Source organism: Conger conger, chromosome 5, assembly GCF_963514075.1.
Source record: "Conger conger chromosome 5, fConCon1.1, whole genome shotgun sequence".
Classification (NCBI taxonomy): Eukaryota; Metazoa; Chordata; class Actinopteri; order Anguilliformes; family Congridae; genus Conger; species Conger conger.
The window spans coordinates 12,505,322-12,523,217 of NC_083764.1; the positions used below are offsets into that span (position 1 = coordinate 12,505,322).

Below are 17,896 nucleotides of genomic sequence, written 5' to 3' on the forward strand. Positions count from 1 at the left end.
TTATTGACTTAAGCCTCACAAAAATGGCCTGAAAATCTTTTGGAAGAATCAATGCAGACGATAGCGTAGGCGTAAACCTACAGTAAGGTGATTCATTCTTTCACACAATGTGCAGTATGCTTAGAGGATTTCTGACAGCACTAACCTCTTTACCTTAACATATGTAACTAAATGTTGACACATTTGGAATAGCAGTACAGTTTTTGGAACGAGCAACATTGGATGTCAGGAGCTTTGTCAAATATTTTTTTTAAATGTCGGATAATCCTCGACATTAAGGATAACATTGTGGGCTGCCTTGTACAACCATGCTTCACCATGCTTACTGTAAGTCACAGATGTGGGTGCAGTATTAGAGGGCTGCCAGCTGAACTGCTTTGGGCTGAGCTCCCCTTGATTAACTATGGGTACATCTGATTCTTCACAACCTCTCTGCAAGGACATAGATCTCATTTCAACTTAGGGGTAGACAATACATTTTCTTCGGCAGGGACCGATTGATGTTTTCAAAATAATTGATTTCCATTTGTGAAGACGGTTAGGGGAGGGAATTGGAACAATCCCCACCATTACTGCTCAGTGGTTGAGTCTGCTTGGGTGATGTAAATAATTTAGTTAATTTAGTTATGACTTGGACCTATGGTAGCCAGATTGTGAATGCTAGCTTTTTCCCTCTACAAGGGTGATCATCACCAATTCTGTTGAGTCTCAGCTTTCACTATAAATTAAAACTTCCTGTGCCGATTTCCTTTGAACTAAAACTAGATTGTTTTTGTTTTTTTGGAGAAGAAAACAGGAGGTGCTTAACTGAGTGATGCCCCTACATTCTTAATTTCATTCTGAGGTCAGAGAGTTCTTGTATAATATTGTATAAATCAGCTCTGTAAAGCATATTTGTATTGTATTGTTATTATTTATGTATTTACTTGGCGGGCATCCTCAGTCACAATGAAAGTTACAGTGCAGAATGATAATATCTAATGAACAGGAACTGTATTTCATATATTATATACTCTTAGTGAGCCCTTTATTCGGTACACCTATCTAGTACCCACTTTTCGTAGCACCCCGCAACAGCCTGAATTATTTGCGTCATTCAACAAGCTGCTACAAACATTCCTTCCCACCAAACATTTTGATGTTGGGTAGATCCAACGTTGATCATGGTATTACGTCGACCAGTGGGGCAGAAATGTTTTTTGACATTGGTAATTCAATGAGTAGAAAACACTATCGTAAGTTGAAAAGTGGTTGCATCATGACTTGACGTCGATCAGCCTTGTAGCCACCTAGCAGGTCGACAAATTGTTTGGGGACTTCCTGGCTGTTCCCAGTGCTCTGCATATCAACACCCAGGTCCCTCCCTAGTGCCCCTGCAGACTCCCAGCGATCTCCCAGTAGGAAATGCTTGGTTAGGTGCCTGGTTTGCATTCCCTGTTGTTACAGCACAAGCTGCAGACACATATTCCTCATTTACACTGGGCTCCAGCTCTGCTGCAGCCTGCTGGCCCTGGGAAGGTCAGCCAATGAAGAGGGAATGAAGAATGCTCTGCTGTGCTGCCATATGTATGTGTGTCCATACAGTACATGAGAGTACACAGAAAAGCACATTGATGTGTGGCACTCTCTCACTCCCCCCCTCTCTCTCTCTGGCTCACAGTCTCTCTATCTCTGTTTCTCACAGTATCTCTCCCTCTTTCGCTTTCACTCTCTTCTTACTCTGTCAATTTCTTCTCTCCCATCCTCTCTCTCTCTGTGTCTCTCCTCCTATTCTATCTCTTTCTTCTCTCCCTTGCTCTCTTTCTCTCTGGCTTATCTTCTGCCTCTCTGTTCTTCACAGCATCTCTCTTTCCCCCCCTCTCATTCTCTCCCTCTCCCTCTTTCTCTCTCCCTTTCTCTCTTTGGCTCTCCTGTCTCTATCTCTTTCTCACAGCAGCTCTCCCTCTCTCTCTTTCTCTCCTTCTGTTTCTCTGTTCTCCCCCTCTCTCATTTTCTCCCTCTCTCTCTATTTATCTCTTTCTCTCTCTCTCTCTCTGGCTCACCTTCTGTCTGTTTCTGTCCCTCCCTTACTCCTCTCTGTGTCACTCCTGTCTCCTGATGCCACTCTCTAGTGGACAAGCGGAAGGCAGCAATGGCCAATCAGGTGAGACCGACCGGATGGAAGAGCAACTGTCAGATATCCCTCCAGTTCCCATCAGAGTCCCCCTCTCCGGGTACGAAAGGCCTCTGTCACAGGAGCGGATTCAGTGAAGCCAAAAAGATGTCAGAACAGAGGTTCAGTCTGGTGTGGCCATGATGATCCTTGTCAGATTTATTCTAGTCCTTTACACAATCCTGAATCCTATTATGTCTCACCTTTCATATAAAACATCTCCCTTTCATATTGTTCTGTTTAGCGGTTCATGCATTAGGCCAAACGACATCCTTCTAAAATCCGAGGAATTACAACCGTCATACTTTTCCATCGGAGAGGTCCAGTATTGTTCATTTGAAATATTTATGAAGGCAAAGTGCAGGAGTGGCTTTTATTACAATGTGGGGTGATACTCTTTATTTATAGACTGGGGTGATTTGATATTGTATTCATAAAGCACTGTCAGATATGCCTTTCTGCTGCAGAATCTGCCTGAAAGAATGATTATGAGCAAGGCCATGCAGATACCTTTTCAGGAGCAGGTCCTCAAAGTGAGAAAAAGGCTCACCAACCCATAACAACTCTTTTCTGACACCTAGTTATTGTACAGAATATATTTTACCAAAATTAATGAATGAAAATTAATGACAATAAACATAATGGGCAATTTCACAGTAACCAAAATTACAACTGCAGGATATTTGAGTGGTAAAGTCCAACCCAGCTACATAAGAGACATAATGCCTTTATAACCCTCAGGAGGAAATAACTCCTCTATTATGTACGTAGCTGTATTGGGCTTTACCACCAAAATATCCAGCAAAGGGGCACATTGTGCACTTGGGGCAATAGGGGCAGGTGCTTGGGCTCCCAGATCTACCCCCTCTGCACGTGCCTGATTATGAGGGAGCTTCCCCGGTGGAATGAGTGACATTGTCTTGTGTCGGATGAGTGAAAAAGAGGGACGGCGAATGGGGAGGTTGGGTGAACCCTCCACAGCCCTGTGTGTCTCTCAGACGCTCCTTTCCTGGGCAGCTGGAGGCTCTTGTCCTGTTTGCTAAATGCGTCTCTGGGCCACAGGTCAAGGCCGTGTCCCAGTCAATGAAAAAAAAACCCACCGACCTCTGACACGATCGGTGGTTTGAACCGCAGCCTTGAGTGGGTGACACTTTTGATCTGAGAGAGCTTAGCGGCAGGCTTCCCTGATAATAGAGTGTGTGCTGCTATTGGTTTTAATGAGCCCGCAGTTTAAATACTGCGGTTCTGGCTTTACAATGCATTTATTCATAAGGCCGTGGAAAGGATGTCTTCAGGTGAACACCCCGTCTCTCTACCCCCATGGTAATGCTGCGTATACTGTTCCAATGCTGAGACATTCTCCCTCATGTCTACCTCAAACTTTTAGTTACTTAGATTTGAATTTAGGCCCAATTTAACCTTGAAATTTAGTTGAGAATCTCAACCTCAAACTCCATTCTTTGCATGTGTGTGTAGCAGTTTCACATGCCATTTCATTGAAAGTGATTCAGCTCATTTTTTTCAAGTAAATATGATTTATTTGGTATTAAGTCACACTATATTTACATATTATCAATACACCCAAAAAATACTATCAATAAACACGCAATACCTCAACCGTTGACAGGTGTTTATAACAATGCTATTAATACATTATTAATTGATGTACATGTGTTAATAACAATGTTATTAATACTTTATTAATTGATGCACATAACCATGTTGCATCATCATTATGGCTTCCACAGCTGATGATGTGATTATTCTCTCATTTGGAATCAATAAACTGATTCCAATTAAATCAACTTGACAATACCATCTACAGTATTTTGTCTTATTATTTTTTGTTAGCTATAATTCACTATATCAATAATACACTTTACATATGCTAGTATATTTACTTGGTGGACAAATTGTACCAGAGAGCAATGTATTGAGATGCATGGTGCGCAATTAATGTGTTTCCAGAGTTCTCCCCCCTCACCGTCGTGACAACTGCCGGCTCATTTATCCCATCAGCTCACGTGGCAGGGTCTAATGGCGCAGGGATTTAATGATGCAATACCAATGTTCCACAGGGCTCAAATAAAAAGAGCGAATGCTGGATGTGATGTTGTGTGGAGGTGATATTAGGTAGCAGCCATCATCTAATCACATTAACTGATTACTGCAATGCAATAAATGCATGCATTAAAAAAAGATTTAGCGGGCTGTTTCAGCGTGTGCAGCCCTGTGATGGAGTCGTTCACGTTCCCTAATCTGCAATCAATGCCTATGTCCAGGCATGCATGAATAGACAGTAATGTCTTATCTCGCTGATACTCATTATGGCTGTAAACTGGGAATAGCAGCAGTGAGCGACTTGATTTATTTCCTAACCATTGGCGCGTGCTGCTTTTGTGTCCCCCGAAATCAATGCGCGCGGTTAATCAAAAAGCAAATTGCGATGCGTTTGTGTGAATTCGGACATTTTGACTTCAAAATGGCTTCAAGACAGAGCTCGCCTCGTGATCAATACCTGGCTTGTTTCAGTGGGATTCTGACTGCTCAAATGGCTCTTATTAGCAGGTACTGAAAGGCTACTTAGGAACGGCCCGTTGAAATGACCCCTGTCATGCACATGAGACAGTGCCAGTCAGTGAAACAACCAGATAAGCACTCTCATGGTTTGCTGATGGTGATTTTGAAAAGAAGGCGCACTACAGTGTTTAAGTATATGCAGCAAGCGCTTAACAGCTAATTATTCTTCAGTTAATACCTCCGGTGTACAATTGCCGTTGTGTAGCCTCATTTTTAAAGTTTAAACTATTGTTTATGCAATATCTTTTATTATTGTTGTCCAGTGCTTAAAAATAATTGTGGTGTGCCTCATAACCACTGAAGCTTTAATTTTAGCACCAGATCCCTGATATTACTGTTCTTTTGTTGTCATGTTAGGTAACCCTTTATTTTGCAGCCCGTTATTTACCTAGTATTTACTGGGTAAATACAGGTTCTTATGTTATTATTAGGTAACTATTTTGATTTTGGAGGTAAGTACAGTAAGCACCATGAGACAAACTCGTTAAGTACTATGAAAATACAGCCCATTTCATAGTACTTACCTTTGGAATAAAAATAGTTACCTAATAACTACACATACAGAAAGCTGGTATTTACCCAGTATATACTAGGTAACTACTGGGCTGTAAAATAAAGATGTTTTTCTTTATAAACGCATTATCCGTGTTGTTCCGCCATACGCACACTGTAGGAATAAATGATAGTCCTCACATGAGTGGTATTCAGATGAAGAGTTCTCTCAGGTAGGCCTAACATGCTCTGCCCCAATCCTTAGGGAACTGGGCTGGGTGCACTAAATTCGCATGAAAAAGTAGCTCAGTCAAGGGGCAGATTTGTTCACTTAAGGGGAATAATTGCCTAAATGGTTCCGAGACCTCGGAAATGTCTCTCCCTCTCTCTCTTTCTGTCTCATTCTCTCTCCCCCTTCCTCTTTCTGCCTCTCTTATTCTCTCTCCCTCCTCAGTCTCTCTCTTTCTTTCTCTCTCTGTCTCTCTCTCCCCCTTCCTCTCTTAGCCTCTCTTATTCTCTCTCCCTCCTCTGTCTCTCTCTCTCTTCCTCTCTCTGCCTCTCTCATTCTTTTCCCTTCCTCGGTCTCTTTCTCTCTCTCTCTCATTCTCTCTCCTTCCTCGGTCTCTCTCTCTCTTCCTCTCTCTTTCTGTGCCTCTATCTCTCTCTTACTCTTACTTTCTCTTCAGTAAATTTAAGAGGAAAAATGTCCAGTCAGGCAAAAACAAATCCACAGAGTTCAAGTGGCTGACATAATATCAAAATGCTAATGCTGAGCTAACACAAGTTGCTGTAGCAGTTTTTTCTTCTTGAAAACTTTTTTGGGTTTGATGGCATTTTGTACAAAAAAATGACAGTCTCATCTTCGGTAAGTGAAATTCTCTCTTTCTCTCCCTAAAACACACATATAGCTACATATGAGTCCATATCAGACCAGTTGGGACCATATTCACTTGATTTAACACTGAATATAATTTATTATGTATCATCATATATTTTCAAAAAGCTGCCAGCTGGTTTTTAGGTGATGCAGCATTCTCTCTGGGAACATTATATTATAAAACATTTGCACAGTTTGAAGACCACCCTCCATCGCAGCCACCGATCAGAGCGATACTTTATGCCTGACAACTTGACAAGGTCATTAAATCAGCACCGGTCGTGTCATTAAGATCCAGCGAGGGCACTATTAAAGCAATTTGCCAGAACTGTGACAAATTAAAGATAACAGTAGGTTTGCTCTTTATCTTTTTAAGCCCAGACTGGCAACCTGAAACGGCACAAGTCTGTGGAAGTCATTGACTGAGAGACGACGTTAGCTGCTGGGCATTAGCTCATAATGAACTGCTACAGCTACTCCACACGCATACTTAACGCAGACGGCATTGTGCTCAATCGCATGCATGTCAGTGACTACAAAGGGGGAGCGTTCCTTTGACAGAAATGGCCACTAGCTCATTGTTCATTGTATAGGACTCCATACCTGCTGTGTCACAGAGACCAACAGAGTCCGAGTTGGGGTTGATATGAGGGGGATCAAACGTTCCTGAGCTCCAAACAAGAGCTGGTTATTTGGAAGAGGAAGTCATAAAATGGTTTTAAAACACAACAAATTGACTTGAAAGCTGGGTGTTTTTGCCTATGTTGAAGATCTTAAAGAACATACCAAATAATTAATATTTATTTATACCTGTATAGTCCAATTGTTGTCAATTTAGGTTCCTTCAGTTTTTTCACAAACTTCTACATTATTCTAGGATCCTTAGGATTTTAAATTTATTTTAGAAAGATCTTTAAAGATCTTAAATCTTGAGTTTTACACGAGATTTCTGCCTGGTCATAGTGATTTTTGTTTCCAGACATGCACCATATGATAAACTGCAAAGCAAGGAGATTTGAACAGTAGGGAGAGCTGAGGCAGAATTGTTTGAAAAAATTAGCAGATTGGCTTCACTGCATCCAAATTCTCTATGGAAACCTAAGTGCTCTATGGACATTCCTTATAATTATGCTCGGAATTAATTGGCGTCACAGGGTGCCTGGATTAAAATCCTTTCTTCTTGCTGAATTCAATTTGTGGTCTCTTAATCCCCAACAAATTTGGCAAATGAGGAGTGTATTTTCCAACATGTGGCCAAAAGCTTGATCAGGAATAGAGATGGGAGACCCCACAATGAGCCAATGTCGGACCTCATTTTGTAGTTGAAGAAATTTTGTGTTTAAAGATGTAAATCCTTATCATGAACTGAATAATTCTCTATGACTTATCTCTCAAGCAAGCTCATTGTGTGTGAAGCTTTATTTGAGAGTTTTGGGGGAGGGTGCGGCATATAGTCACTCATTTACAGTTAATCCTCCCGTTCAGTGGCGCGAGGAGCAGTAATGATAGATCATAAATTCAGATTCTTTCATTTTATGTGTGCTCAAAACATTAAACAGTAAAGCTAGTAAAGTTTATTCGATCCATAAATCATACTGATTTAATTGTGCTTTAAAGCTGTTGTTTGCATTTCGAAGGCAGACAGGGTCAGTATATTATTGTATGAAATTAAAAGCATTTGTTCTACCCTGTTTTGATTGGCCGGAGTGCTAGTTGCACTCCCTGCTGTAACATCCAGCTACGACCAGCTTGAAATTACCAGCTACCAGCTGTTTCAAAACCTAGCTTGAGCTGTTTTGTTTCTCAGCAGGGCTGCGCTGGTTAGTGTGGTTATCACACTGAGCTGTTGTTAGCTTGAGCAGGGCTGCGCTGGTTAGCGTGGTTATCATACTGAGCTGTAATTAGCTTGAGCTGGGCTACGCTGGTTAGCGTGGTTATCACACTGAGCTGCTGTTTCTCAGCAGGGCTGCACTGGTTAGTGTGGTTATCACACTGCGCTGCTGTTTCTCAGCAGGGCTGCGCTGGTTAGCGTGGTTATCACATTGAGCTGCTGTTTCTCAGCAGGGCTGCTCTGGTTCGCGTGGTTATCACACTGAGCTGCTGTTTCTCAGCAGTGCTGCACTGGTTAGCGTGGTTATCACATTGAGCTGCTGTTTCTCAGCAGGGCTGTGCTGGTTAGCGTGGTTATCACACTGAGCTGCTGTTTCTCAGCAGGGCTGCGCTGGTTAGCGTGGTTATCACATTGAGCTGCTGTTTCTCAGCAGGGCTGCGCTGGTTAGCGTGGTTATCACACTGAGCTGCTGTTTCTCAGCAGGGCTGCGCTGGTTAGTGTGGTTATCACATTGAGCTGCTGTTTCTCAGCAGGGCTGCGCTGGTTAGCGTGGTTATCACACTGAGCTGCTGTTTCTCAGCAGGGCTGCGCTGGTTAGCGTGGTTATCACACTGAGCTGCTGTTTCTCAGCAGGGCTGCGCTGGTTAGTGTGGTTATCACACTGAGCTGCTGTTTCTCAGCAGGGCTGCGCTGGTTAGCGTGGCTGCCCCGTCTGGTCAGTTGAGGTATAGCCAGGGAAGCAGGAGCTTGAACTGTCTCAACCCGAACACCTCCACCAAAATCGGCCGGGAACCAGGACACTGAGGCAGGGGTCACCAACACAATCAGGCCCTTGTTTATTGGAGTCATTATCTGTTTAAATAATCCCTTCTCCTGCTGGGTATCCCACTGTGTCCTGGGATACTGGAAGGGCTGCTACGTTGCTCCCCAAAGCTGAACAGATGGCTTATTGGGGCTTGGCGCAATGATGTATCTGCCTGCAGGAGCACGCAGGGCTAGGAGACTGCTAGAGACCACCGAAGGGAAGGGGGGTGCAGTTTCAGTAATATGATATGTTTTCTATGCCATTTATCCATTCATTATGCATGTCCACCGAGCCTGTTGTTGCTCCGAGAGATTTGTCTGTGAAGCCCACACACAAGTAGGCCAGTGGGCTTTCATAGCAAGAGACCCATGAAGCCATTGTTTATATGCCCCCAGTTGCATTTTTCATTTTTCCACATGTATTTTACTGCGAAGTCTCTTGCCCGTGGCTGAAATGTAGACACTCTTGAGGAGGACACTGCTCAGTGGCGGGAGGAGGGGGGGGGGGGGGGGGGGGGGGTGGTGTTTGCTGGTGTGGGGAGGCATCAATGTTTAATGCGAGCGTGTGTGAGCGGGAACAAGCAGCCAAGGTCCGCTGCTCCTCGCTTAACTGTCTCGGGCGCACGTCCGACTCATTGCGGATTCCAGTCACCGCACCTCGCCCGTCTGCTGCAGACATGTCGCCCGGACATATTAGGACCGTAGGAAACAAATCACCAAATCGCATGACAAAATCAGGCTAAATTATGAGAGCATGTCAAGGCCAAAAGTGATTAAAATGCAGCCGGCGATATTCACTGAGGTAGCAGGGATGAGGTTGAAATGGTGGACTGGCCGTCTCAAACCCTGTTCCTGGCAGCTCTCTTTATGTAGCTGGAGTCAAGCTCGGCGTGTCTGCAGGGGAGGAATCACTCTCTTTCAGCCTGAAATGTGAATGAAATTAGCCCTTGATGTATATTTACTTCTGAAAGACAGGGTGGGTGGGTGGCTGGTGGGGAGGGGGTCTTTTGTAGGTCGTCCCGCTGATTTCTATCGATTCGGACTGGAGTAATTTGGGGGAAAATGCTGTTTGATTGTGCTCACGGACGGGCCCGTCGAGCCCCCCGAAGAGAAGAGGCCATACGATCTGAATGAAGAAAATCAATCCTTGTAAACATTCTGTCCTTAGCCTCAGCTCTCCCCTAGAAACCCCCCCCCCCCCATCTCAAGCACCATCATCTAGCACAGTAATGAAGATTTGTAGGCTTATTCGAGACCGGACAGAAGGCGTGGGAATCCAATTACGGGGGAAATCATTTAAAAATGTTCATTTCTTCTCAACATTTTGCCTGTGAAGATTCCTGTTTTAAAGCAAGGGGGTCATTGTCTCTCCTGGATACCTGGGTTAAGCTGATGTGGTTACAGTACGTGGCTCCATGAGAACTCAAGTGGACTGTTCAAGGTCAATTCTGAAAATCTGCTTTCAGTTCTCCTCAGATCTTATTAAGTTTCTGACACATAATGACATTCAAAACATTTCTTTGGAAATACGAGAAGAAAAAAAAACGTATGCCTTGTAAGAAATACGTAGGAAGGCCTGACATTTGTCCTTCCGTTTTGGTAATTTGTGAATATGTGGTTCAATGTTCCCTGTTTGTGATTCATGGTTTTATGGAAAGGTCAGTGATGATAACATAAAACATTGAAAAGAATTCCAATTACATTTCAGACAGAATCTAATTTATTTTCCCTTAGGTTAGGTATTAAAGATCAAGAATGTTAAGCAAAATCGACTCTTATCTCTTTCTTACTTCTTGCTGCTTCCAAAAGTTAATTAACCCTCAGGACTGCAGGACTCAGCCCAAAAAAAAGAGAAAAACAGTTGTTAATAGCTATGGATGGCATTTATTAATTATCTCACTTTAGATAATGGAATGTACCTATGTTATTTTATGTTGGAATGTATTTGTACAATTACACAATATCAATAAACCCATTAAGGTAAGGGTAAGGTGGTAGTATCCCACTACGTACTTGGGTGAGGGAGATCTACTGTCCTGTTGGTTTTCACTCTAACCTCAGCAAAACACATCTCATTCAACAGCTAAAGATCCTGTAGAGCTGCTAATTAGTCTAATTAGGTGTGCCAAATTTGGGTTACAATGAAAACCAACGGGACGGCAGATCTCCAGGAACAGGGTTGGTGACCAATGATCTGACTATGTCCGTCCGCACAGGTGGTACATTATTGGCTGAAGCCTCGCCCTGGGATGGTAGGGCTTCATTCGGTCAGGATGGCAGCCTTTCATCCCACACCAGTGACCTCCCTCTGTTGACCGGGCGCCTATGAGTCAGCCTGTTAGGCTGTTAGGCTGCACGTGAAATGTCCACAGCTCATGTCTGCATACGCATGACTGGCCTGACGTGTGCTCTGGAGAGAGAGCCTGTTTGAGCTCTTCTGACTGGGCATTCCAGACAAGGGAGTAAAGGCATAAAAATAAAAAAAGTTGAACAACCCCCCCCCCCTCACCCCCACCCCAAACAAAAAAAAAAAAAAAAAAAAAAACAGCAGGAATTTTGAAATTACAAATCTTCCATGTTTGATCTTGCATCATCTCTGCACAGTTTTCTGGCTTCAAGAGACCAGTACAAACAGCTATGATAGAAGAATAAAGTGTATGGGTGGCAGTCTAACTGCAATGCACAGGCACTCGCTCACTGTGTGGAATAATATCAGGTCTTCCAACAGCTAGGTGATTCTTTGTTGCAAAATAGATAGGCATGTCTGATGTTGAACTTTGTGACTGTGGTTTTCATTTGCCTGTTAAATTTCAGTTTACCATTGAATAAATAATTTTACGTGGTTGTTTGCATTTATTTTCTGTCTACAAAAGGGCATGATCGATTTCCTTTGTCATTTTTCCATTAAGAAGCACTTGTAAATACCGCTTTTGGATTTTTCTGAGAAGCTCACTGCTGAGAAAACAGTTTAGCTGGTTGCTGGTTGATCAGTTCAGACCGGCTCCCAGCTTGACATTGTTTGACCAGCTCAAGTTATGTTTTTGACATTCAAGCTGGCATAGTTTGGTTTTACAGCAGGGCTGGGGTCTCCTATAAACAAAGTGCTTCCCTCCCATTATTTAGAATAGAAAATCTCCAGGAAAATACGAAACCCAAATTTAGAACTACAACCCCCTTTATTCAGAGTTGTGAAGCCCAACCCTGCCCATGTTTCCCACCAATCACCTGCTCTGACTCCCTGTTGTCCTTCATCCTGCCGGCGTGCGTGCCCTTGAAGAGTTTCCTCTCTGCGCCGTCCCCAGGCGCGGGGAGTGACAAACCCACCGGAGAAGCTGTTAATAACACGGCGGGGGTGCCGAGGGGGGGGGTTTACTGCCCCGGGCGTTCGCGACGAGAGGCGGAAATCTCCCGTGGAAATCGAGCGAAACAAAGAGAATCTGCAACGTGCGGCGGTGAAAGCCTCATACCTCTCGATCTCTCAGAGGTGCACTTTCCCCTTAACTCTGAGTAATGTGTTCTAATTAAGTAAGGCCATTCATGTGCAACGCTCTTGATTTTGACTGTGCTGGAATGGTGCGTACGGATGTGTACGTAGGCGTAGCATGATCGCTAATGCCTTTGGATTATGAGCCCCAGTGCTCTGTTCTGGAATCTTCCCCTTACCCACCTGATGTGATACCTCATTCATGACAGCTGCAAGAGTCGCGGTGTTGTCGCACGCCAGAACTGCTTTGTACTAGAAACTGCGGGATGGATGGGCCGGTGGGTTGATCCTTGGTTGAAATTAGCAGAGCTCAGAGTTTGAGTCCGATTAATTAGATTATTATTAAAGTCAAGTAACTTCCTGTACAGTTTGTGGGTCGCTGTTTGACTGTAATGGAATGCGACTCCGTTTTAACCCAGTCCAAATGACCTCTAGGGGTGACGGCTGCTGTGGTGTGTGTGGGATATGGAGGTGGAATCGGGGTGTGAAAGAGCTGTTGTTGAAACGGGGATTTTTTGCGAATGGCCTTCCCTTGTGCGAGGCTTAGATTTAACTTAGATGTCGACCTTTTTATACGACGTCCTCTAAACCTTTAAATGGATCCTTTTTGTTGAAGCAATATGTATGAGCGCCAAAAGAAAAATGATCATACATTACATCATAAGTATAGTTTCCTAAGAGGAAAGCATGCAAAGATTAGTTTCCATCTAAATGCAAATTTTCCGAGTCTCTCAGTCTTGTTATACCAGCTCATGAATATATGTACACGTAGAATATGGCGCATAACAGCTTTGGGCTTCTCAATTTACCATATCTTGACCTCTGATACTGTATAAATGTGCGTGCGTTAGTGATAGGCATTCTGAGCATTTGTTGTGCAAGAGAGGAGAGGGGGCGGAGAGATCAGGGTCACATCAGTGAGAGCCTGTGTGAGCCAATGCAGTGATACGCTGTCTCATCCCTACAAACCATCGCTGGGCCTAATTGCGCACCGGGATGTTTCCATTACACGCGGAGATTGCCGTGCGCCGTCTGTGTATTGCGAATGCTTCTCCCCGACGTCGCACCACTGTTGCTGTTCTTTTTCATTCTTCTTCTTCAGAAATGTGATTTATGATGCTCTTTTCTGTTCGTGCGCGGAGATGTCACGCTCAAGGAGTAGAACGTGGAATGAATGTGCCGCTGTGGTCTCACGCTCTCGGATATTCCTCCATCTTCAAACCCGGCCCGTGTATTCTGTAATTCGCTGTGGATTTTTAAAAATGCGCCGTGTGATATTCAGATGCATACTAGCTTCACATCCTCATTAAACAGTGAATTGTTATCTGCACGGATAGCTCTATTAAAATCAATATTTCATCTGTTAGGCATTATAGTGTGCCAAGCACCTGCTGGGCATGCTTCAAGCAATCTAGCAGGGTTTTCAGTGTCTCATTGTTCATTCTCTATGGTCTGTTCGAGTGTTTGAGCACTCCTGCCCACTCATAAAGTACTATACTGTAATTGTAACTTAGTTCATACATTACTCCACATACTGTAGATGCTGTTATGGAGGATCATATAATATATATATAGTATAATTTGTTATTTACTTAGACACTTATCAAGCAATATATGGTTAAGGGCCTTGCTCAAGGACCCAACAGCTGCATGGATCTCATCGTGGCTACGCTGGGGTTTGAACCACCACCCTTTTGGGCCCCAGTCATGTGTGTTAGCTACTAGGCCACAGGCTGCCCCATATGATTCCTGTCTGAACTGAAATTTTCATTTGGACACTAATACGTATCTGTGCATTCACAGATTAAAAACAAACAAGACGTTACTTTGCTGAAATCTGCATTAGTTTAGCTAATGGCATGCAAATAAGGGTGTCTGATGGCTTATGTGCAGTAGAATGCTTTACAGTATCAAATAAATCCTTCTGGTTGTTTGGCCTTTAATGTGCAGCTCAAATAAGGAAAACAGGATCAATGCCAATGTGGAAACACAACAGGAAACACAAACAAGATCAAATTGCCTTGTGTTTTCAGCACATTTCTGTTAGGTTTGGTTTGTATATGCTATTACTGAAGGGGGACCATAATCAGACAGACGATCTTTGTACAAGTCTATTTGAAGCCTAATTGTATGGCTGTATAGGGGCTGGATTATAATTAGGGCTGTGAAATATGTGTTTACCAGGGTGATTATTGGTGCCACTTTATTGGTGTGGAAGATAATATGGTTCTGGTAATTACAGACACTGCTTGCTGCTAGAGACTGGGACGCTAACAGTTACGGTTCGTAATTAAAACAGCTTCTCCATCTTGTGAAGAGACTGCAATGGATAGAAAGCGCCTAAACTACAGGGAATCAGCTCTATTATCTGATAATGCTGTTATCATGGTCTTACCCATCACTTATAATTTGCAGTGGCAATAATGACCCTGAAAAGTAATTTCACTTCAATTAATGCCAGGCAAGAACAGGAAGTTCATATGCATTTTATGTACTGCGTTATATTTCTTGGCAAAAAACCCCCAATATCTTTATTCATTTGTATTGTTTGAAGTGATTAATTTCAATAGCTATAGTTTACAGAGCTATTTACTCTATAGTTTACTGGTCAAATCTAAATGTAATGTCTGGTATGTACAAATGAGAGGTGTAAATTTCAGAAATATTTCTCAAGAAATTTCTTATTAAATTACATGGACTGAATAAATTTGTACTTTCGTCTTGCGTGTGTGGGAAGGGTGGAGGTCACAACCAAAGATTTCTTTCTCGTTCTAATGGTCTGTCTGCTTGGAAACAAAAATAGGTCGTCCTTCTACTCCTGCTGTTTATGCATGGCTTATCTCCACAGAGAGGGTTTAATCATTTAGAAGTTTGAGGTTACAAAGCACTCCTTCATATCCTGTCTTTTGACCACTTGACATCATTATGAGGTTCAGTTCCGTAGCGTATTGTGCATTTGTGCCATGGAGAGAGTATGCAGTAACAGCACTTCAGACAGTTGGTTTTTGCGTGGCATTGGTTAATGGGATTTTAATTGAAATATGTGAGTAATTACAGTTTGTTTATGCTCGTATGAGATTACCTCAGCCATTTGGCTGTGTTTTATGTGCGCGTGCAAATGTGTACATGTGTGAGAAACAAAAAATGCACAGTGCATCTTATACACGAAAGCAGGGGGTGTGCCAGTAATTTGTGGTTTTGAGAAGCATATTGCAACTTAATTTAATGTTTCATAGGTTAGTTTTGAATTGAGTCTACCACTCTTGCACTTGCACAGTCTCTCTTGGGCCTATTCTTCCCCCCTGTAGGAACTTACTGCACTTTGATCCCTGATCATTGCATTTGTGTTTTCATAAGTCGCTCTGGATAAGAGAAAAATGTTAGTAATGAAATATAACGTATTTGTGCATGTATACTGTTGCCTTGCAGTATTTTATGTGTGTGTGAATGTTTGTGTGTATGTGTGCAGGTATCAGTATATTTATTTTGTGAGCTCTGTGGTTGTGTGGAATTTGGGGCCACACAGACGAGGCACTGTCTATGTGTATGTGACATATGCAGTTGTGACTGCCCATATTCCCATTCATGTATATTGTATGTACTGGTTTAAAGAGTCTTTGAGGGCTCTGGTTGGTATGCACACTGAGCAGAGAGGCCTGGTCCTGGCTTCTCATCACTGTGCAGTATGACAGCTCATTCGCCTCCTTGCATTCCCACCTCATTTCCTTCCCCGATGAATCTGACAACACCTTCGCCCCTCGCGCCCCGGCAGACACCACGAGTCAGACTCTCCCGCGATCAACCGCATCGGGGGGCTGGAGGGAGTTCTCCGGCCAGTCCCTGCCGACCCGCGCACAGGATCTCAGACAGGAAGCCCAGACAGCGGCAGCAGGAAGCCGTATCGCCCCCTCACCACCTGTGGAAGAATGGAGAGAAGTCAGGCAGCTTATCACAATGCGTGGAGGATGGTATTCATCACAAGCTTTCCAGATATAAATGGTTTTCAGACAGAGAGTTTGTGCAGGACAGTGACTGATTGTGAGAGCTTTTGAAGAGTTCAGGAGCTCAGGTTGTGTACGTGCGAGGGAAAGGGACATCTGCTCTTCTTTTATTTATTTATTTTTAGATATTTTTTAGGCCTTTTTCAGCTTTATTGGACAGTATATAGTATAGAGAGACAGGAAGAATGGGAGCGAGAGAGAGGGGAAGACATGCGACAAATGTCGGACGGTCGGATTCGAACCACCGACGTCGCAGCTCGCAATGAGCATGCGGTGAGTGCTCTACAGGCTGCGCCACCGAGACACCCCGACATCTGCTCTTCTGTCTGATCTATTCCAACCGTTGGGTTCTCTCATGCAAAGGAACCCACTAACTGAGATAATATAAGGTATACTTTATTCAACTCTGCATTTGACCCATCCTATTGACTTAGGAGCAGTGGGCAACAACTCCAGGGACCAACTCCAGTTCTGAGGCCTGTGCCTTGGTCAAGGGCCATGGCAGGAGTATACCTAACCTGGCATACATGTCGTTCGTTGCGGGAGGAAACCGACATACTCAATGAAGCCCACAGGAAATGACTCCCTGTGCTGTATACTTTATCTCTGTGATAATGATTTGCTGTATTTGTGCTGTAGTCACACTGTGATAGACTTCCTGTCTGTACCATAACTGACCATGAAATTAGAGAAAAAATGGAAGTCCATTACAACCCTGCTGAAAAAAGCAGCTCAAGGTAAGTTTGAAACAGCTGGTAGCTGGTTGACCAGTTCAGACCAGCTCCATACTCAACATGGTTTGACCAGCTCAAGTTATGTTTTGAAACAGATGGTAGCTGGCCGGTTCAAGCTGGTCATAGCTGGATTTTACACCAGGGAACACAGCTATAGAAGATCATTTTTGTCCGGTTTACTGCTAACGACTGCACTGCAACTGTGCTGTAATGGCGCGGCTGTCCCAGGGCCGTTTCCCTGATAAAGCTGTGCCACATTTTAACTGTTCCTCTGTCACTCTCCTTCTCCGTAGGGAGCTGCTCCTCACTCTCGCCTTGGGGCAGGTCCTGTCGCTGCTCATCTGCGGAATCGGCCTGACGAGCAAGTACCTGGCAGACGATTTCCACGCCAACACCCCCGTCTTTCAGAGCTTTCTCAACTACATCCTGCTGTTCCTTGTCTACACCACCACGCTAGCAGTGAGACAAGGTAGGAACACTATTCACAAAGGCCAGGCTGGGAGTTATAGCCTCAGGGCTGCCAGCAAGCACCCTCTCAACCCAGTGTATGAAATATATCTAACGTTTTGTGTTCTCTCCCTCCCCAGTGGAAGAATATGAAATATATAGTACGCTTCTAGCCCCAAACGGCAGCTGGTGTACAAATGCACTGCTTCTGAAATATTTACGCAGTACAAACTAGTGAGTTTCTGGGTTTTAGGTGACTGTTTTATATTATACAATAAAAGACCGATGGCATACTGGATTTTGGCTGACTGTTTCATATTATACAATAAAGTACTGATGCCATCTGTCCTGAATGAGTTTCAGTTGCCTCAAAAATGCTACTTTGGTACACTTGAATGGAAGTCCTTCAATAAATTTGAATGTTCACATACCTTTACCTTATAATGATGATTGATCGTACAAGGGGGATTGAGGAAGCCAAATTAATGAGCCAA

At 43.6% G+C, this 17,896-nt stretch overlaps 1 protein-coding gene across 1 annotated transcript in view; it reads left to right on the forward strand.

Annotated features, from left to right (window-relative positions):
* slc35f1 (solute carrier family 35 member F1) overlaps positions 1 to 17,896 on the forward strand; it is a 69,215-nt gene that overhangs the window by 16,804 nt on the left and 34,515 nt on the right. The window contains exon 2 of the mRNA XM_061243678.1: positions 17,249 to 17,424. Within this exon, the coding sequence (XP_061099662.1) occupies positions 17,249 to 17,424 (176 nt within the window). The remainder of the gene's footprint in view (positions 1 to 17,248; positions 17,425 to 17,896) is intronic.